Raw genomic sequence first — 24094 nt, 5'->3', positions numbered from 1 at the left:
TACTTTTTATTTCTTATTATAATTATTATTATTATTACTATTATTATTTTTATTATTTTTGTTATTAGATCTATTATTTATTTATGTATCTATTATTATTATTATTCATTATTATTATTATTATTATTATTATTATTATATTATTATTATTATTATTATTATTATTATTATGTTGGCATATTCCCTGCCATTTTATTTGATTTTGGATTTTATTTTATTCGTATATTTGTATTATATGTTATAAGCGCCACACCTAAAAGATAGAACACTCTCCATTTGCAAAGAATGGGAATTATCTCCCATTATAAGAAATTGGATTTTTTCCCATTTATCAAAATAGGATTTTCTCCCCATTATTAAGATGGGTGATTTCACCCATGGGTGCGTTTCACCCATAATGAAAATGGGAGATTCTAAAAAATATTTATATTTCGATCTATATTTTTAGGAAGGAATATCTTAAATCAAGATTAGTGATTTTTTTTAAAATAATGGTATATATATTTTTTAATTCTCCCGTGATTTTTTTCTCCATTCTCGTAAAGAGGAAATGAAACCCACGAAACTCCCACTGGGAGACCAAATCCCCAGTGGGGGAATCGAAAAACCCCATGGGACCGGCCAACTTTGAATGTCTCCCCTGCATTTAATTTTAAGGGTATCGTCATTTCAAAGGCCAGGTTTTACTTGACTCTTTCTCTATTATTGACCGAGCTTTAAATTTTTTCTCTAATCAATTTAAAAAAGGTAGCTGAGTTTGCGAAAATTCCGGATTTGCAAACTTATTCCGGAGGCTGTTTAATACAAACATACTGGAGAGAAAGAGGGTATAACGATACGCAATAGTGAGAATGATGTAAATAATGCATACTGGAGAGAATGATAACTATAATGATTACATGTTTGAAAAGAATGATGATGTAACAATACATAAATAAAAAGAATGATGAGATAATAAATAATGGAGAGAAAGGAGATACATTATTACACACTGGGGTGAAGAGGATATAATAATACACACTGGAAAGAAAAGGGATACAATAATAAATATTGGGGAAAATGATGATATAATAATACACACTGGATAGAAATATGATAACATGATAGTAGATACGGAAGAGAATGATAGTATTTAAATATATAATGAATAGAATGATGATATATTAAAACACAATGGAGAGAAAGAGGATACAATAATACATATTAGAGAGAAAGAGGATATGATAATACACACTGTTTAGAAAGAGAATATAATAATACACGCTAAAGAGAATGGTGATATTAAACATTCATACTGGAGAGAAACAGAGTATCATTATATGAAATGATGAAAGTATTTATATAACAATTTATACTGGAGAAAAAGAAGGTACAATATTACACACTGGATAGACAGAGGATATACATGTAATTATACACACTGGGGAGAGAGTAAAAGAATATAATAAAACAAAATGGGGAGAATGCTGCTATAATTCTACACACTGGGAGAGGAAGAGGATATAATAATACACACTTGAGAGAAAGAGGATATAATAATACACACTGGTTAAAAAGATGATATAATAATACATACTAGAGAGAAAGAGAAAAATAATAATTACCAGTGGATAGAAATAGGATATGACAATACATACTAGAGAAAAAGAGATTAAATAATACCTACTGGACAGACAATAACTTTGACTGGATAGAAAGAGGTTAGAATAATACACACTGGGGAGAAAAAGGATATAATAATACATACTAGAGAGAAAGCGGGTATAATAATACACACTGGTTAGAAAAAGGATATAACAAAACATATTAGAGAGAAAGAGAAAAATAAGTATAATCAGAATTTAGAAAGAGGATATAATAATACATATTGAAGAAAGAGAAGATATAACAATGCCTACTGGAGAGAATGATAATATAATTACATATACTAGAGAGAACGATGATATTCTAAAACATACTAGAGAAAGTTATGATATAACAATACATTCTGGAGAAAATAATAATACAGTAAACTCCGCTTATAACGAACTCATTTGGACATTTGAAATCTGTTCCTTATATCCGGAGTTCCTTGTAAGCATATAGCGAATTTGTTCCTTGTATAAGTTTTATAGCGAACAGATTTGCATATAACGGACTGATTGTTTACCATCGTCCTCCATTTTGAAAAGCATTCGTTTTAGAAAAATTGGTCACTTATATCTTTTTAGACACAATACACGAGAGCGTCCTTTTTGGAATTTAAAAATCCTTTGTTATTTCAGTTTTAGTTTTATTCCCTTTCACAATTTCTCATAAAATGCATTATTTTGTTTCTAAACTCAGTGGTTTTTGTTTTCTAACCATGATTAAGAATAAACAAGATTTTTCGATTTTTTCTTCCTTTTATATTGAATATCTTTCTATTATATTTAAGCGTGACTTTTACTTAAAAAAGATATAGATTTCTTTTTCATTTCAATCAATCGTACTTTGTGTGACTTTTGTTTGAAAACCGATTAAAAATGGATTATAAATTATTATACTTGACCAAAACTATTTAAGAAAGAAATAATAGAATAAAAGGAATAACCGTTTTTTTTTTCTTGGTTTTACACTAACTCGTGCTAAAATATCCTAAATACAAAACTATTACGTACTGCTATAAAAATTCATTTTACAGCTGTATAGAAGTACATACAACAATTTACGGTACCTCTGGCCGAGTTTTTTTATCCACGAAAGTTGAAAATGCGGGATCTATTTACGGATAGCCGATATTTTAGAGTTCGTTATAAAAGCGTAATTTTCTATACTTTTAACTAAATTGGGACTAAGAATTGAGTTCCTTATAAGCGATAATTCCTTATAACCGTGTTCGCTGTAACCGTATATTTTTATATTAAATAAAGAAGGGCAAAATTCGGGCCGAAAAAAATTGTTCCTCATAACCGGAAGTTCGCTATAACCGTGTTCGCTATAAGTGAAGTTTACTGTATATGAATACACACTGTAGAGGCAGAAGATATCATAGTGCATACGTTTCGGGTGTCAAAAATAGCTTTTTTCGTGAGTGCGTTTTTCGTATATCGTGCGTGCGTATATCGTGCAACGTGCGTTTGATGAAACGCTTTCTCAAGCGTGCATCGTTTACAAGCGTTTAACGTTTATTGTTTTTCGTGTATCGTTTTTCGTTTATCGTGCGTTTGAAAGCGTGCGTTTGATATCCACAGAAACGTTAAGCGTGCGTCTGCGTTCGTCTAAACGTTTACGTACCGTGTTTTGTGTCTGTTACTATTGAGAACTTAAAAAATATCTTAAACAGATGTTTGTAAATTTTGGGTTTCTTAAATATGTTCAGTGTCTCTTTCGAAGAATAAAAATATTATATAGAGAAATATTATTGTGATAATTTCATTTTTAAAAGTTTTTGACCTCATGGTGAATACCGGATTTCGACGTGTCTTACGCCAAAGTTTAGTTTAAATCCTTTGTTTACATACGCTTAGGATTTAATCACTATTTAATTGTAACATGTCTGATATTCAATTCAGCAAACATGTGTCTATATGCGTGCCAATATATCAGATATCAGGTTCATCAGACATTATATGATGGTAATCAGACTAGTCCGCCCCCTCCCCATTTACCAGTTCATCTTCTGACATTTTTACACAGACTGTCCGAATCCTATTAAGGTGAAATTAAATTTAGACAAGTCCTTACCATTTTTCATAGTTATTTTTCTTATTAACTGATTTTTATTGATATGTTACAGCCTGGCAGGAACTCGAAGCCCTGACACTCGGAAAACATGTACATTTACCATTCCGCGGTTATTCGGCCGCTTACACTTTATTCCCCTAAATACTGAAAAGTTCTAAACCGTAAAATACTTCCCTGCTATATATGCAAATATTTTTTCGAATTTCCCAGGATTACAGAGCAATGTGAGTTAAACTCAGGGCCATATGGCAGTCAAAAGGACCCGAACTAATGACCCTCAGATTACCGTACCGCGTCTCTACCGACTGAGCTGTCCGGCCGCTTACACCTTTTATGTGCTTAAAAGTGAATACCTCTTACCCATGACAGATACGGTTAAAAGCATAATTATGGAATAAAGAAACGAAACTATATTTGGTAGTAATGATTATTTTATAAGAGAGATGTTGTTTTAGATTCATATACTAATTAATTGATTATTATTTATACTGTCACAGATATTTTCGGATTATCCGACATACACCTCAAGAAACACGACGTTATGGTTAATTAGTATGATTGCGCCTGTTCATGCCCGTAATCCCGTTTCATTTTTATTAAATTCACCCCGTGTGCACTGTCTTGTTTTATGGGCTCCTTCTCGGTTATCCTGTGTTGCTGGGTCGTATGGGGGTTGCGTACATTGAACGCTACCTTCCCTTGACGATCTTGTTTTTCTACCACGAGGAGATGTCAGGTCATACAAAAGAAAATTTATTGAATCTAAAACGCAATAAAGTTATATTGAAATGATTAAAAAGTTTTTGTTTTTTTTCTGAACAAGAAATTTCTTAAATCTCTTTGTGTTTTAATGAAGGGAAATTTAAATAATTAATTTGGCACAAATGTTTAAAATGATGAAACAATATGCTGTCTATAAGAAACTATATGTCATGCTCGAACAGATAGAATGTAATGTTCACTCCCTTACTTTAAGTGCATCATGAATATTATCATTAATCCTTTATTTCTTTTAAGAATATTAAAACACCTTGCATAAATGTCAATAATTTTATTTCCAGTATATTGTTTTTTCAAGTAACTTTATAATTGTTATTAACTGTTTGATTAAAAAGTAGAAGAGCATTCATAATTGCTTCATCCATATTAAAATATTTATAATTTGCCAAGCGTCCAACAAAATAAATATCAGGATCCGAGTTTGCGAAATTCTTATAACGTTTGTATAAATTTTGGTTTCGCGCATTAGGCACGGGATAATATGGTTCTCCGTCGGCTGTCGATCTCTCATAGAATACAATTGTGTCATTAGATTCAAATTGTTGATTAGGTAGCCATTTATACTCAACAATTCGTGTAAAGTTTTCAATCAGATTTGGATGGTTAACAACACTGCCTGGCTGAAAATGATTCATATTCTTAAATACCTTTCGTTCAAATGACAAAGACCTGTATTCTAATGCCGGTAGTCCCTTTTCAGCGTAATATCTATCCACCGGACCGGAGAAATATGTTTTACCACATTTTATTCTTTTGCGAATATCAAAATAATCGGTGTTCAAACGTATGGTTATCTGGGATGACTTGAACATGTTATCTATCAAATTTGTATAACCTCTCTTTGGCAAAGCCTGGTACTTGTCTGAGAAATATCGATTATCCCAATTATTCCGCACCGGAATACGAGCCAAAACCGTCGGTCCTAGCTCAGCAGGCGTTTTATTCCACTGTTTAATTGTATACGGTTTGAACAATACTTCGTAGAGTTTCTTCCCAACACGTGATAATGCTACTTCCTCCGAATTCGTCAGATTATGATTATAGTGAATTTGTTCTTGTTTAAGCCAAGCATCCATTTGCTCGATAGATGTAATATTCAGACCAAATAAGATGTTAACTGTGTTGATGTTGACTGGGATAGGAATGTGTTTTCCTCTAACAACAGCTAGAACTTTATGTGTGTATGAAACCCATTCGCTAAATTGTTGCACATAATCCCAGACATATTCATATTTTGTGTGAAAAAGGTGTGCACCGTATTTTGAAACACGAATACGTGTTTCATTATCAATGAAATCGTAACAGTTTCCACCGATGTGTTCACGCTTCTCTACAACTAAAACGGTTTTCTCTGTTGTTGCAGCATATCTTTCCGCTATAACTGCGCCGGACAAACCTGCTCCAACAACACATATATCATAATAATCGTCTGGCATTTTGACTGAAGCCCGCCTGTAAAATGCTATCGTTTTCTTCCAAAAAGCACAATAAACCACCACATTAAACAAAATTAAAAGATGGAATAATACAATTATAGCAATTAATCCATCTTTATATTTTCCTTTAAAATATTTCATTATTGTGTACAACAGAGGTTTAAGAATATTTCATGTGCTCTACTTTAATTCAAACTGTATACAGTTGTATTGGATATTAACACATTGTACATTTTTATTGCTATTTACACTGACATTTGTTTATATTTTGCTAATTAACATTAAATGTGCATCCTGTTATATGTTTGTACAAAATGGTTTCTAAATCAAAGATGCCGGCCAGACAAGATTTTATTACTGCTGTCATTTGACTTTGAGGTGAGACATTGACCTTAAAACTAGGAGATTAGGTCTTGCGGATGACACATAGTCTCATCATGCTTCATATTGTGACAAGCTAAATCAAAATCCCTTGATACATGACAGAGTTAAGGGCCGTACAATGTTTTCTATCTGCTTGCTGACCTTTGACCTCTTAAAGCAACCTTGATCTTGGAAATAGGGTCTAGCCTTGCGCATGACTAACCATGTCATCATGATTCACATTTGTGCCAATTAATTTCATAGTCCCTTGATCCATGGCATAGAAAAGCGCTGGGCAAAAATTTTTCAACAGCTTACTTTTGACCTGTAACTGTGACCTTGACCCCGGAGATATGGGTATAACATACACCGTCTCATTATGCTACACATTTCTGTTTAGTTATCTTAAAATCTCTTGATGAATGACGGAGTTATTGGCCGGAAAATATTTTCTAAGTGCTGACATTTGACCTTTAATTGTGACCTTGACCTTGGAGCCATTTTCTAGGTCATGCGCATGACGCATCGTTTTAACATGCTACACATTAGTGCGTAGTATTGTCCAAATGTCTTAATGCATGACAAAGTTATAAGGCGGACAAAATTTTCTAAAACAAGCACTCATTCACTGACTCGCGCACACAAGGATGAAGAGCTGTTACACTATATGCCCCATTGTCATTATCATGGCGGGGAGCATAAAAATCGTAGGAATAAGAATCATTTTAATGGTATGCAAGATAAGCTTTCAACACCGCAACGTTTTAACACAGATGAAAAATTGTACAGAGAATAAAGTGCCCTCCTTTAGCAAGCTACCACATAATACTTGGATCAGTAAATTCTGTTGTGCAGCGTCCACAGGAATAGGTTTATGTCAAGTTCACCGAAGGTAATTTTTTTTAATTCTTAACTTAATAGATTTTTCCAAACTAAAAAAGTTTTTCAAGCTTAATATGGTTTAAGTATTTGCATTTTAGTGCAAATTGATTTTTTAAATGAGCTAAATTGTAGAGTATTTGTTGAAATTTGCGAACGATGTTGATATTTACCACTTAATCGGGTCCAAACTCCGTCTTATATATAAAACAAAAACTTCCTTCCACATGTATTTCAGTGGTTATCCATAAACTCAAGCTGCTTTTAGCAATTTTGCGAAAAACGGCATTGACTTTTGTATAGAGTTTAGCACGGTTGGGTACGGGGTGTAGATGAAAAACTGTTAGCGAGTGTACGGTGTGTAGTCTGCAAAAATAAACTTCAGTACCAGAGCATACACGTACGCTGAAGGAGAAACAAGTTTGCTACTTTAAAGGAAGCATGCGAGAAGTCTTTTTGCAGCTGTGGAAGATTTGTTTAATTCGAAAATATTTTTGCATAAAAGGCACACTGAATGTATAAATTACAATTATTCAACAAATTAGAATTTATTACATATACACTTATATTGAATAAAGTATCATAATGAAAGTTTGTTTTACACTTCATTGTTTAATGTTTGAAAGATTATATTCCGGAAAAATGGACATTTTCTTAGCGCATCCGGGATACTTTTTCTACAAAGGGCACACTTTATGTTATGTTAACAAACTTAATTCAAAATAAATGATATATATTAAAAGAAGTATCAAAGTAAAAGTTTCTTGTAAAATTCAATAATCATTTAAACATTTCCATTGCAACAGAGAGATTTTCCAAAACAGGCATACAGTATGTTAATCAAACATTTTTAAGTCCCTGATTTACATAAAAATAATTATATCATTTGATTGGAATAAACAGTATATAAAGCTGCATGCCTCCAACCACAATATTTGAAGACAATATTTGAAGACAATCAAACTTGAGCACAATTTGTGCGATTTGCGCAAAAAAATCTCCGTTGAGTTATTTAGTCATACTGGTTAAAAGTTACAGGAGCAGCAAAATTTCGGTACACGGTTCTTTCGGTCATAGTGCACGGTGATATTGTAGCTATGATGTGCACTGTTACTATTTTTCTGAACATGAAATAGTAAAACGCTATTCAGAAAACAATAATCGAAAAACGGAACGAGCCATGCACGTAGTATTAAGTTATGTAAATGATATTTTCCGATTTTTCTTTTGTACCGATTTGTTCACTTCGATGTTAATTTTTCGCTTAAGTTCAGTCGTATTTTGAAGTGGAGCATGCGCATGACAATTTTTGTAGACTGCTCCTAGTGATTTTACGCTTTAAATGAGATTCATTCACTACAATCAGATATTTAGGTTTATTCGTTTTACCGGTCTTAAGACTTCATTGAAAAACAAATGTATGTTACTGAGCCTTGACTTCTTAAGTTTATGCTTATGGGTAAAAACTATATTACTGACTATAAAAAGTTTCCGCAATTATTAACGAGATTTTTTTTTTGCAGCTAAACTCGCAGTGACCACATTTTCGATTTCGATATTGTTTAGTAAATAAATGCTGCTGCTACTCCGAAAATAATGATAATGATGACTATTCAATGATGATTATGATGATGAAGAAGAAGAAGATGATGATGGTGATATTATTTTTTCGTTGATGCACTACCATACCAAGGCATGGAATGTGCATAGATATATGGTACTTTACTTAATGAAAAGATATTTTTAAAGCGTGAAAAATGCAATCATAATAATTTGTTCTGATACATATTGGTATTTCTGTTATTGTATTTAAGAAATAACAAAAGAATATCGTTTACTTACATAAATCTTTCATACAATGAGTAAAGCAATACAAGAGTACAATTAAAAACATCAGATACTAGACATATTCCTTAAGGCGTTTATGAATACCGTATTTTTAAAAGTAAGATTTACTGTATGAATGTATGTTTTACAAAATAAGCTGTCGAAATAAAATGTGAGGACGAAAAACGCGTATTTGAATAAATTAAGGATATAGGCGTTTACACCATGTTATAAACCAGTGACTAAAAGAATAAATACATGATTTCTAAATTGAAGAATTCGTGGCCTCCGCCCATTGTTTTCTCGTTAAGGACACATGCATTTTTTAACTTGGGGACCATTTGCCGCTTTTCATGGAATGGCACTTACGTGTCACATTGAAGGTTCCATGATAACCGCCGTATGAACACCAGGTGAGCCTAAAAACTCATCATCAGTTTTTCATGCTCATGGGAGCAAAAAACAAAAACTTAAGAAACATCCTGAAATAAATGAAGTCAGTGGGTTGAGAGATGGGTTCCCGTGACTTACACAGTGTCGGATAAAATCTTGTGAGGTGTTATCATGAATATTCTCTGTGTGATATTGTGTTATTAAACCATATGTGTATGTTTAGTCTGTCCAATCCAATTTTTTTCCATCATAATAATCTCCTGGTGATGAAATGTTACAAACAGATGCATTCTGTCACTATAAAAGCAACTGATCATCCTTGAGCCACTAATACCAAGCCCGTTTAACTCACAACGAGTGAAATATGTCCATCGGTAAAAATGTTGTGAGCAACTTCCGTTCCTCGTTGTGAGCACCCATCTTTGACGTGTGACACGATAAACAATGTGAGTTTTTCATAATTTCTGAAGATTACAGACATTTATGTAAAAATATCGAAATGCAGTTAGCTAGCGATGTGTTTTCCGAGTATGCACATGTAAATTATTGCCTGTTGGTGGACAATTTGATGGAAATACTGTGCGACGCAGTCACTCGGGGTAGCAGGAAAACTGGAGACAACTTCTCTTTGGCCTGATTTAACATTGAAAACGTCGATTCTGGTGACGTGATGTGCATTCTAACCTAAAACAGATGCCCACAAGTCTTCAGCGTAAATTATTATCCGAAAGTCTTCATAGAAACGAAGATATACCCTTTTTTGCTTTAATCCTCGTTGTGAGCACCATTACCTCGTTGTGAGCAAGACAAGCACAGTGCGTGTATGGTTTTAATATGTAATTCAGATGGTGAAAATATAATTTTCAATCTACCACAGCAATTAAAACGTTTTTGCACAGCAGCATTTCTTTGCAAGACGATGTGCATACCCCAAAGGGAGGCATATAAGTTTTGAACTGTCCGTCTGTCAGTCCGTCAATCTGTCCAAAAACTTTAACATTGGCCATAACTTCCTTATTAGTTAACGGATTTGATTCATATTTGATCTCAACATCCCTTAGCTACGGACCTGTACTTTTAAACCTTGGCCCCTGAATGGCCTTTACCTTGAAGGTCAAATTGTCAAAATACATTTAAGATTGGCCATAATGTCCTGGCATAATGTTTAGGTACAACACATCTTTGGACAAGGCCTTTCAGCTATCCCATATTCTTTTGACCTTGACCCCTGAATGACCTTCACCTTGAAGGTCAAATTATCCAAAAACTTAAAATTGGTCATAACTTCCTTATATGCATACGGATTCTACTCATGTTTTGAAACAACAACCCTGTAGACAAGACCTTCAAACTGATCTGTATTTTTTACGTTGTACCCTGAATGACCTTCAAGAACATCCAAAAACTTTAACATTGGTCATAACTTCTTTATAAGTAAGTGGAATTAATTCTACTTTGTACTTGTAATAGTACATCTATGTTAAATATTTGTAATAGTACTTTATATAATAGTTCCCTGTAAATTACTTTCATACATGTACAACTACATAAAATAAAATCTAGTTTTGATCCTAGGTTTTACAAATATCTTTGTTTTAGAAGTAACGGTTAATGTCATAGCAAACAGGATGCTATATTACTGTATGGATGACATCTAGATATTTTTATTTTACATATACGGTGGTATGCATTTTAATTTAAATTACAATTTTTTCAGACAATATACCACCAAAGCGAAGCCGAGTTGAACCAATGGTAACGCGTACGAAATCTAAACGGCAAAAGCAAACTTCTGATGACACCTTGGAGACAGCAACTAAAAACAATAACTCTTCAATTTCACAACTAGACGTAATTTCAATAGTGGATGCTGTCATTCCGACCATTGAGAAAAGTGGTCTTGTGACCAACACATGCGCGCCGCCATCACAGCAAAATGTCACTGAACTGCCTTCCTCATCGAGCACCACGAGTTCCACCAATGAATCTAATCTTGTACATAACGAAATTGACTATGGAAATCCCATGAATGTGGTAACACAAGTTCGGGAAATATTTACTGGAGGTCACAATGTGCATTCCCACAAGCCTGCTGTATGTACTATGCCAAACCCTATCGCAATGCATACAATGCATAGTCATACTACAGAACCAGTTATTTCGGGAAATACGAATCATACAGTTATTGCTCCAATTAATTCATTGGTAACATATAATTTAGCACCAGGTGCTCTCATTCCAGACAAAACGAAACAAGCAATATGGAGTAGTGAGTTTGTTGAAATACATAGTTTGCTGGAAACCCAACCTGAAGAAATAAGGTCCCGTCTACAACTATTCAAGTCTTGAATGCAAGTATCATATTCTTTTGTATTGGATAGTGTAGACACCCTACTTAAATGGTTTTTAACGAGAAATTATGTGACATTCATGAAAATAATTTCTTGCAAGAAATTGTCCTATTTTTCTACAAGTTTTTGGCTGTCAAGACACTGATAACACCGGTTTGACACAAAACATGTGCCCCGAATGTGTGATATTGTTGTTATTTTTACTATTTTTTAATATTTTTTTTGTAGTTGATTCAGTGTACATGACCTGTGAATTTCAGTAAATGTTTAATGTCTTGGTCAAAGAAACAAATCTATACACTGATACACAGAAGAGCAAAAAAAAATATGTTTATTAAGAGTATAAAGTATTATCAATAGATTTTAAATGATCTTGTTTGGCTAGTGAAAAACTTTCATCAAATAAAGAATTTGCTTCAATTTATAATCTCAAAATATTTCTTTTCCACATGTTCTATTTTGCACATTTCATTTACTCTATTGATTTTTAGCTAGTTGAGTTGCATCATTTTCCCGTTTTTTTTATTTACACATTTTATAGAAACATGAAAGCATTGCAAAAACAAAGATATAAATCCTGGGCAATCTTAATAAGACATTTCAGTAAATATCGTGCCTGATTATATGTTGTAAGGGCCATTTATTAAGCTTATCTAAATGTGACATGTAAAAAACTTTAATAGGTGTAGACGCGGCCTAACTCTATCATTAAATGCTAACAATAAACTGGTCATGATGGCTAAGTCATCTCCCAAAGCAATGTCAATAAATTCTTGGACTTCTGCATTTACCATTTATATGGACATTTATGTGCAAGCTTATCCGAATGAGTTCTTATCTCTTTTAACATACATGAATATCATAAGAGATCTGGATAGAGGGTATGGGCAGGCAGCTTTTAATTTCTATAACAGGTCCTTTCGCTCATATCGTCAAACAAAAAAATAACCATGGGGCACTATTTATTACGAAATGTGGGTAAAATCAACTTCTTTGCCTATTCGCACTCAAAACATTGATATCTTTACACAAAACACATCTAAACGTTAATGCTATGACTTTAACAAAAGAAAAGGGTGCACAAAACGTTTCTGCCAATATGCCCACATTTGTGGTAACTGCAGGAAAAAAACATCAAAAAAACATCAAAGTTATAAATGTTTCGTACTTCAAACTGGCCAATATAACACAAAAGCTGCCTCACTACGCCCTCTTTCAACTTCAGCTCCATCACATAGTAATGTAATTAAACAATATTCCTTTCGTAACAACCACAATAAGAAGTAAAATATTAGAAGTATACCTTCAGCAGTATGATTAACAAGAAAAACAAATTTTTATTTAAGGTTTTCAATTTGGCTTCCATTTCCAACTTAACAACAATTCTTCGTTTCATTTTATTGATTGCAACCATCTATCAGCTCTCTCAAACAAAGCTGTTGAGGATGGTAAAATAAATGAAGAACTTGAGGCGGGAAGAATCATGGAACCTTTTTCTGTTAAACCTCCTAATTTAGTATGTTCTCCTTTGGCATTAATCCCCAAAAAAGAACAAAATACTTTTCGATTTATTCGCGACTTATCATACCAAAAAGGTATTTCAGTTAATTCAAGCATTGATAGTGAATTTACAGCTGTTCAGTAGGTTATCATCGATACTGTTGTTGCAAAGTTCAAATTGTGTGGTTGCAACTGTTTAATGACCAAAACTGGTATTAAGAATGCTTTTCGGCTTATTCCGATTCATCCCTCGGATCGTCATTTACTAGGTTTTTCTTGGGATATTAATGGTCAAAGAGCTTACTTTATGGACGCTTGTCTCGTCATGGGATTGAGCAGTTCTTGCCAATTATTCAACCGTTTTAGCAATGCCTTACAATGGATTATGGAATGCAACTATAATGCCCATATGAGTCACATTCTTGATGATTTTTTCTGTGTGGGTCCTTCAGTGTGTCAGCAAAATTTAAATAATTGTTTAAGGATCGGTAAAGAGATAAATGTTCTAATTTAAATGGACAAAACATAATCCCCTACCACGTGCATTATCATTTATGGTATTGAAATAGATTCCAAGAAAATGACCGCTTGTCTACCACATGACAAAATTATTAAGATATGCCAACTGCTGGAAGCTTTAAAATGTCGCAAAAAAGTAACATTGAAGCAATTACAATCTTTTTTAGGCTTGCCCAATTTCGTTACATATTGTGTTGTACTGGAACGTGCATTTTTACGGTGACTTTATAATTTGACAATAGGTACGTCGTGCCCTTCTTTTTATAACTAAGGAAGTTAGAGCGGACCTTCAAATGTATCATGAATTTATAAAAACTTTTAATGGCCGATGCATGTTCTTAAATGACAATTGGCTGACTTCCGAATTCCTAAATTTGTTCACTGATGCTGCATCCACCATAGGTTGTGCAGGTGTATTTGGTTCCAAGTGATTTGCACACAAATGGAAGTAAGATATCAAGTACTTTCATATAAATATTTGGAGCTATTTCCAAAAGTTATTGCAGTTGAACTTGGGGCCATAAGATGGCAAATCATAAATTTACCTTCTTCTCAAATAATAAAACTACAGTATGCGTTCTTAACAAACAATCTTCTAAAGATCCCTACAGGATGAAACTAATTCGTAGGCTTGTTTTGTTATCATTGCGATTTAATATTTTATTCCGTGCATGTTACATTCAAGGGGTTCGTCATGTTACAACTGATCACTTGTCTCGTTTTGAATTTCAGAAAGCATTTCATGCCTCCACAGGGTTAGATGCCAACCCTGTAGCTGTGCCAGAACGAACACTTACAAGTGAGTTAACGCCACAGTCTCGCCTCATTATGAACTTTGCTTTAAGTGACAGGAGTAAAGCAATATATTTACAGAATTGGAATACATTTCTTAATTTTTGTAATTCACATAATCTGAATGTTGAACTTCCTATTTCAGAACAGAATTAACACATTTATGTACAAAGGGATACAAACTAAGCACAATATCTACACATGCTTCCTCTTTAGCTTACATTAACAAGTATCTAGGTTTTAAAGATTTTTCGGAATCCTTCTTAGTTAAACAATTATTCAAAGGCATTGCCAACTTGAAAACTAATAGTGAAATGCCAGATACCAGGTTACCTATTACACATGAGTTACTGCATAAAATGCTAACAGCGCTTCCACACACCATTCAAAATTTTTATCAGCGCACTCTTTTTGCAACTATGTGTATTCTCGCTTTCCATGGCTTTTTTAGAATTGGTGAATTGTGTAAAAAGAAAGCCAATGATACAAGCAGCCATGCCATTTTATTTAAAAATGTCAAAATCATAGAACAACCCCAAGGTACCACTGGTGTTCAAATACACTTACCCAGTTTTAAACATAGCACAAAAGCTGTAACTTTATTTCTACCTGAACTACAACATAGTCCTGTCACATGCCCTGTTGCTGCAATTAAAAACTACTTGACTCACTTTAAACATAAGGAGGGTCCCTTTTTCAATTCATAAATGGTGAAGCGGTATCTTATGCATTCTTTAATGAAAAGTTGCGAAACACTATTGCAGTCCTAGGTTTCGACATTTCTAAGTACAAGTCACACTCGTTCAGAATTGGAGCTGCAATTAATGCAGCAATGCAAGGTCACTCAGATGAAATGATTAAACGGTTTGGACGTTGGAAATCCAATGCTTCACAAAATTATATTCGCATCCAACTTAAAATGCTACCTCGATACAGTTACTGACAAATAAACAATAGTTAAAAAAGCATACATGTTTAGCATAAGGGTGCATGTACTTCCTTATGCTTAGATAAATATTAAAGATATTCACAGAAGGTGTGTGATTGTTGTAAAAATTCTACGGCAAGGTAGCCGTTAGTTCATTTACTGGTTAATTACATTACTCTGAAATGAGTGTTTTTTTCTGTCATTGCTTTATAAAATGTATAAGTTAGAACAAGTTCAGTATAAGTCTGCTTGTAGGATCTAATGACATTCAAAATATTCTAAGATATATGTCTTGTTGTTTATTTTATATTTGTGTATATTACATTTGATTTTGCAACTTAACAATACAAGATCAGCACAAGGCTGCTTGTTGTAATATATGTTAATAATTTTATAATTTTTGGATGTACAACTTAGCACAAAATGCTGTATTACTAGGTGCTAGACAATAAATCTCACTTCAAGTACAATAAAGGCTGCTTGGTACATTTAGGGATAAGTTTGTCTGTAACAGTTCAGCACTGGACTGAGTGTCACATGCTGCTAGTCATTTAAAGTTGCTTCAAGTTCAGCAAAAGGCTGCTTGCTAGCCAATTTAAGTCCAGCATAAGGCCTCTTGTTTTATTATATGCTAGTCAATTGCAGTACAGCATAAAGCCGTTTTGGTATTATTTGCTAGTCAATTTTAGGCTCTTTAAGTACAGCACAAGCCTGCTTGTTTTATTAGTTGCTAGTCAAATTTAAGCACTTTTAAGTCCAGCACAATGCTAACTAATATAGTGTTTGAAAGTTCACCTCAATGTTACTTGTTTATATAAATGTATTGTTATTACATTGTCATTGTTTAGTTTTTTACATTTTGCACATTGTTTACCCTGAAATAGGAACATGATCCCTGTCACATTTTTAATCCCGGAGTCATTTTGTAAGTCAGTTGTCTTGTTTTGACAAATATATTTTATAACTTAGTTCATGGCCATATCTCTCAACAACAAGGTTAACACTTCCGAGGTTCGGGCGGGTACGCATCATGAGTTATTTACATAACACCTGTTGCTTTTGGCGGTTTTATGTTACCCACCTATTTTTACAATATTGTGTTGGTATTATATCTAGTGTCTCACATATAAACTTCACCTCAGAAGTGTTTTTTCTAATACTGAAAGGGAAGAATCAAAAGAGATTTATATGTTATCTCAGGCATATAATTTATAAGAATGACCCTCAAAATAGCGAACAGGGGAGTAGATAATTGCTATGTCAAAAACATCTATTGAAGTCGTTTCAAAAGCAATTAAAATGTAAATACTGTGATTGAAATTGTTAATGTACGCCAGAATTAAAACAAAGTACATTTATTGATATTTTATAAATCATTAAAAGCATTTTACAGTAAAAGTAAACTTTGCGCTTTATCTTTCTGTTTTACCAAAACCCTTTTATTTTAAACATTGTTTGTTAAAGTGAATTGGTCAGAAATAGAAGGTCTGTTATACAATACAAAATAATGTTGATACGATTAAATTTTAGGACCAGACAAAACAACAACCACAAAAAGTTTTATATGGATGATGTTGGCAAGTGCTGTATTTTTTTTAAATGCGTTTATGTTTTTTCTGAACAATTACGAAAAACAAAAATATGTTTTCCACACAAAGTGCACATGCAATAATACACTTATTACAGTTTTACCAAAAACAGAAACAAAGTTGGTTGTGAAAATAAAATGTTATAATTAAATGATACTAGTTAAATTACATGAACGAAATTTAAGCAGTACTTACTTAACAGTTGTTGCCGTTCCACTTGGGAATACTGTTTTTGAAGCTCATTGATGAAATATATTTTCATCTTAGACAAGGCAGACAAATATCATCTTCATTGTTTGTTTAGGGTCCGCCTGAGCTCCTTGCTACTAGTTCTTGTTGCTGGGTTGTGTCGGGGTTGCGATCATTGAACGCCGCCTTTCTCTGTTGATCTTGTTTATGATAGTTTACAGGTTGAGTAGAATAAAGATATACCTTTCGTTGGGTTTCAGTTACATATACATAACTATTATTTATCTGCAAAAACACTAATCGCCTCGTACCGATTTGCAAATAGAAACGTCTTTGCGACTATCGATTTTGTTTATTTATTGGATATCAATAAACTTGTATACCTTCACTGATATGAGTAAGGGTTAGGATTAGGGTTAACCCTAACCCTACATCGAATCTGTACTTACTTACAATTAAGGAAACAAATCAAGTTAAAAGAACTGAATATTTATTTTGATGTTATATGCAATTAACATATATCAACGATATGAACCTTTTAGAAAAATACTTTATATCATATAAATGAAAAATCATATTTATGCCGTTGTGTTGTAATTATATTGTCTGTTTATGAATTACATTCATCAATACAAAATTACAATACAGATATTCCACCACAATCTACCTCTTGACAAAAGAATATTTAAAGATTAAATGATTTATTAATCTTATAACTGTCAGCGAATCATTATCTTTTATCTATTTTACCTGACATCAAACCCTTTATTTTTTATCCGCCCTTTAACTCAATCCTCCAGCGAAGCGAAATTTTTCCTTGACAACTCATCTCGAATATTGTATCTAATTTAAGTTTTCAAGTAATTTTAGTCTACCTGTAATTCATCTTCCGAATGAAAAGTAATTCAATGTTAAATTTTAGTATGACATTTTTCGGGTTTAATACCAAACACCGGTAAAACTAGGTCCATTTGTGTATCAAGCACGTTGGTGTATAATAGAATTGCAACTTATTCCACGTTTTAGAGCTTCACCGCTGTCGCGTTGCCATTAAATCAATAATATTTTGCAATTAAATTAATAAGACATCATTTTTGAGCAGGTATAAAGTCATTGAAGAACACTTGATTTTTTTTAAAATTAGAAACAAATTCCTAATAATTCTTATCATCCCTCAGTATGTAATATAAGTTTATATTAAATTCCATAGTATTTTGTTTTATAATACACTATTTTAAACTAGTTCTTTTTTTATTCCACATTTAAAAAATAAATTGTCATTTTTTTTGTAAAACTACGATTATTGGATGCTATACACCAAAATACTTGAACAACCCTCCCAACAAGAGAACTGTCAATGTATTCAGAATGCGATAACTACAAAATAAATAGTTGACCAATTTTAACACATCTCAAGCAATATCTTCTAATAGATCAGTTCTCTTCCTGACATTAATGCCTATCTCTTTAAGTCATATTATATCACAATGTCAACTTCATCCTTTCAGTGCACTGAATAAGTAAAAGGCTGCGCAGCTTTAAATTTCATTTATATGTTATCTCAGGCATATAATTTATAAGAATGACCCTCAAAATAGCGGACAGGGGAGTAGATAATTGCTTGTCAAAAACATCTATTGAAGTCGTTTCAAAAGCAATTAAAATGTAAATACTGTGATTGAAATTGTTAATGTACGCCAGAATTAAAACAAAGTACATTTATTGATATTTTATAAATCATTAAAAGCATTTTACAGTAAAAGTAAACTTTGCGCTTTATCTTTCTGTTTTACCAAAACCCTTTTATTTTAAACATTGTTTGTTAAAGTGAATTGGTCAGAAATAGAAGGTCTGTTATACAATACAAAATAATGTTGATACGATTAAATTTTAGGACCAGACAAAACAACAACCACAAAAAGTTATATATGGATGATGTTGGCAAGTGCTGTATTTTTTTTACATGCGTTTATGTTTTTCTGAACAATTACGAAAAACAAAAATATGTTTTCCACACAAAGTGCACATGCAATAATACACTTATTACAGTTTTACCAAAAACAGAAACAAAGTTGGTTGTGAAAATAAAATGTTATAATTAAATGATACTAGTTAAATTACATGAACGAAATTTAAGCAGTACTTACTTAACAGTTGTTGCCGTTCCACTTGGGAATACTGTTTTTGAAGCTCATTGATGAAATATATTTTCATCTTAGACAAGGCAGACAAATATCATCTTCATTGTTTGTTTAGGGTCCGCCTGAGCTCCTTGCTACTAGTTCTTGTTGCTGGGTTGTGTCGGGGTTGCGATCATTGAACGCCGCCTTTCTCTGTTGATCTTGTTTATGATAGTTTACAGGTTGAGTAGAATAAAGATATACCTTTCGTTGGGTTTCAGTAACATATACATAACTATTATTTATCTGCAAAAACACTAATCGCCTCGTACCGATTTGCAAATAGAAACGTCTTTGCGACTATCGATTTTGTTTATTTATTGGATATCAATAAACTTGTATACCTTCACTGATATGAGTAAGGGTTAGGATTAGGGTTAACCCTAACCCTACATCGAATCTGTACTTACTTACAATTAAGGAAACAAATCAAGTTAAAAGAACTGAATATTTATTTTGATGTTATATGCAATTAACATATATCAACGATATGAACCTTTTAGAAAAATACTTTATATCATATAAATGAAAAATCATATTTATGCCGTTGTGTTGTAATTATATTGTCTGTTTATGAATTACATTCATCAATACAAAATTACAATACAGATATTCCCACCACAATCTACCTCTTGACAAAAGAATATTTAAAGATTAAATGATTTATTAATCTTATAACTGTCAGCGAATCATTATCTTTTATCTATTTTACCTGACATCAAACCCTTTATTTTTTATCCGCCCTTTAACTCAATCCTCCAGCGAAGCGAAATTTTTCCTTGACAACTCATCTCGAATATTGTATCTAATTTAAGTTTTCAAGTAATTTTAGTCTACCTGTAATTCATCTTCCGAATGAAAAGTAATTCAATGTTAAATTTTAGTATGACATTTTTCGGGTTTAATACCAAACACCGGTAAAACTAGGTCCATTTGTGTATCAAGCACGTTGGTGTATAATAGAATTGCAACTTATTCCACGTTTTAGAGCTTCACCGCTGTCGCGTTGCCATTAAATCAATAATATTTTGCAATTAAATTAATAAGACATCATTTTTGAGCAGGTATAAATTCATTGAAGAAAACATGATTTTTTTTAAAATTATAAACAAATTCCTAATAATTCTTATCATCCATCGGTATGTAATATAAGTTTATATTAAATTCCATTGTATTTTGTTTTATGATACAATATTTTAAACTACGTCTTTTTTATTCAACATTGAAAAATGAATTGTCAATTTTTTTGTAATACTACAATTATTGGATGCTATACACCAAAATACTTGAACAACCCTCCCAACAAGAGAACTGTCAATGTATTCAGAATGCGATAACTACAAAATAAATAGTTGACCAATTTTAACACATCTCAAGCAATATCTTCTAATAGATCAGTTATCTTCCTGACATTAATGCCTATCTCTTTAAGTCATATTATATCACAATGTCAACTTCATCCTTTCAGTGCACTGAATAAGTAAAAGGCTGCGCAGCTTTAAATTTCATAACGAAAATACAGGGCTCAGACGAAAAATGTCAATCAATATTTTCAATTTTAAGAAACTAAAGAAGTGTGCTTCTTTGTTGCTATAGGTAAAATTAAGGAATACAATATGGCTGGCCTATTGAATATATTTAGTAAACAGTAAGTTTTAAAATGTTTTAAAGTTATTTATTATTGTGTTCTACAATCGGCTATTTTGAAAGTTTGTTTTGGTGTTAATATTGATGTTGATAATAAAAGCGCTGATGATGATGACCATGATCATCATAATGATAATATTGATGATGATCATGGTCATTATAATGATAAGGATAATGAGTTGATAAATGTATGTGCTTCTTTTAAATATATTCAATTATTGTACATGATAGATTGATGACTACGATGATGATAATTGATAATAATGATGATAAGAATTATGATAAAGATGAAAGTTATTTTATAAATAATTGTTTTCTTACTTTCTTTATTATTCCAATTCGGGTCATAAACAATAAAGAAATGCAGTTGCTTTCATTAATTACCAGCATTGACACTTACAAATTTTTGGCGCTAAATACCCTAATGCTCACCCATCTTACACATAAGCTTACCCTACCTTACCCACATTACCTACTTGACCTACTTCACATTAGGTTACCTTAATGAATACCCACCTTACCGTTAAGCTTACCCTACATTACTTTGGCACTATGCATATTTAAATATACAAGCTTACTCACCTTTACCAATGCTAACCTTCTCACCCATTAGATTGCTCTTCTATACTCTTGCTTCATATTGTAGTTATAGAACCGTACCTACCTTAGCACAGTATTTACCTTACCTACCTTACTTGCATTACCAACCATACCCAACTTACCTACCTTACACACCTTACCTACATAACCCTGATGACCATCCACTTTACCCTTTTAATCGACTACCATACCCTTTTTATTACATACGTTACTCATTTCATTACCTAACTTACCTTTATGATTACCCACCTTACCCTTTAGATTGCCCACCTTACCCTGATGATTAACCACCTTAACCTTTTGATTACCCTCATTCACCTGGTAATTACCAACCTAGGAATAAGGAACTATAGTTATCTCCAGCACAATATGGTAATACACATTGTCCGGGGACTTATCTCAGTTGTAAGTGGTGTAGGGCGGATACTCCCCCCTTTAAGTCATCCTATTTCGGTTTCGGTTTTGTTCTTATTCTTTTTTATAATGTGCCCAGGATTGGTGCCGAAAACACCACCGCACACCACGATTTATACATTAACCCATATCCGGTCGAAAGACAAAAGATCCTTTAAAGCTGAATACCTTCAGTGTGCGAGTACTTGTGATATTTTTTCTGATGACCTTGGTAATATTTTTGGGGGTCGTGATAAGTGCGGTTAAGGGTGTCTCTGAGTCCAGGTCCCGCGACTTACTTTTTATTGAATGGCACCAACGTTACACATTTGATTATCAATGATAACCGCCATATGAACATGCCTGCGGATGTTTCAAAATTCCAAAATTTTACAGTTCAGTTCATTACTTATACTCCATGTTGGGGAAACAGTAGGGATATTGATATTATTTGTAACCCTAAACTGGGGTTTCTCGCTCAAAGGCCCTTAGATTTTTATACTTCAAAAATATAAGGCGCATGTTGTTCCGAATACCATCCCTGTAATCCGTTGTTTTGTATTTGCTATACAGAGGCTGTATAACCCTAACCCTAACCCATCATTGGTTTCAAGCGAAGAGTCCCATCTGTTTTTTTTTTCTTGCAAGTTTTAGAGTTTTAGGGCCTTTATTTATAAAAAATACGGTTACAGATGGGATATATTGTAATTTTCTGTAACCCTGATCATAGACTTTCCGCGCAAAAGAAATTACCTTATGCTTCAAATAGCTATGAGTCCTATATCACTTTATAGGATGTTTTGTAACTTTGATTAATTATATATAGTGACGAACTGTGTTAAGACCACCTGTATTTTCAAACAATTAATTTCGTGTCGTAATGGGTACTTAGAAATTAGCCCTAGCTGTGTTTGTTGTGATACTGCGAGCTAATTGATACTCCCTGGTCATAACGTTCGCATCAACATTTCCTTGACACTCATACATATTTCACCCGCGAGCCTATGTTTGAGTTCTTAAAAGTGCCTTCTCTGTAGATATATATCTGAAAAAGATTTCTCAGAAGCATTAACCACAGCAAAATTATATGAATATTGCAGACTCAGTTTGATTGTGTCTTAACATGAGGGATTATAAATAGAGCAACATTCCTCACGCCCCTTTGACCGGCTTGAACTGTACTGAGCGGTAATTCTCATCACTTCAGTAATTTTAGGCCTAAATTTGTTACCTGACATCAGCACTGTTTTAGAAAGCACACAAATCCATGTTTACGTCATTCTCACAATGAAATATCAATATCATTCATCAATATAAACAGAAATAAACAACATTTTTTTCCCATTTTTATTTTTTGTTATCATGTTTCCTAAAGTAATTCGGAGGGTTAATCTGAATAACAGATATTTATTTAGATTTACAACTGGCTGTGTCTTAGAAAGTGCGACAACCAAGATAAGCGGCGATTTCAAAACGCCGTTTTTCCGGTATAGGTATCCAAAACGTTAATTCTTGGTTGCTTCTCGCCATTATGCTTTGATATAGCATATCTGACACTATCACTTTTTGTATTGTATTATAGATAAGTATGTTGAAAACAAACGATCCCTTAGAAGCATTTAATCAGCAAAATTACATGAAAATGAAGACTCTTTTTTATTGTACATGAGGGATAATGAAAAAGTGCAACATCCCTCACACCCATAGCTTCGTCTTGAGCGGTATTCAATGCTGATAACTTACAAGTGCTGAACTCCATGTTCCCGAAGAACTTGAACAACAATGAAGCGAAGTACGAAGCAACTTTTAATACGGCTGCTACACGACACTACAAATACAGTGCATAATAAGCAATAAATTTTCGCACATTGTACCTTTTCGTCACGAACAAGAGCACAATTTCTTGATGAATAAAAGTCTTTAAATAGCAAGATTTATCAGGAATAAACAATATGTAAAAAAGAATAATAAAAGAAAATTGAGTGTACAGAATTACTAGAAAATATAATAGCTATCCAAGAAC

General features: G+C 32.9%; 1 protein-coding gene across 1 annotated transcript; it reads right to left on the bottom strand.

Annotated features, from left to right (window-relative positions):
• Window positions 1-4702: 4702 nt before the first annotated feature.
• Window positions 4703-5939, bottom strand: LOC132723645 (UDP-galactopyranose mutase-like). The gene has a single exon (XM_060708406.1). The coding sequence runs from the start codon at window positions 5919-5921 to the stop codon at window positions 4779-4781; it is 1143 nt and encodes a 380-aa protein (XP_060564389.1). The 5' UTR covers window positions 5922-5939; the 3' UTR covers window positions 4703-4778.
• Window positions 5940-24094: the final 18155 nt, after the last annotated feature.

This window comes from Ruditapes philippinarum, unplaced genomic scaffold (genome assembly GCF_026571515.1).
Source record: "Ruditapes philippinarum isolate M1 unplaced genomic scaffold, ASM2657151v2 ctg7659_1_1_1_1, whole genome shotgun sequence".
Lineage (NCBI taxonomy): Eukaryota > Metazoa > Mollusca > Bivalvia > Venerida > Veneridae > Ruditapes > Ruditapes philippinarum.
This window is presented reverse-complemented; position numbering and strand designations above follow the sequence as displayed.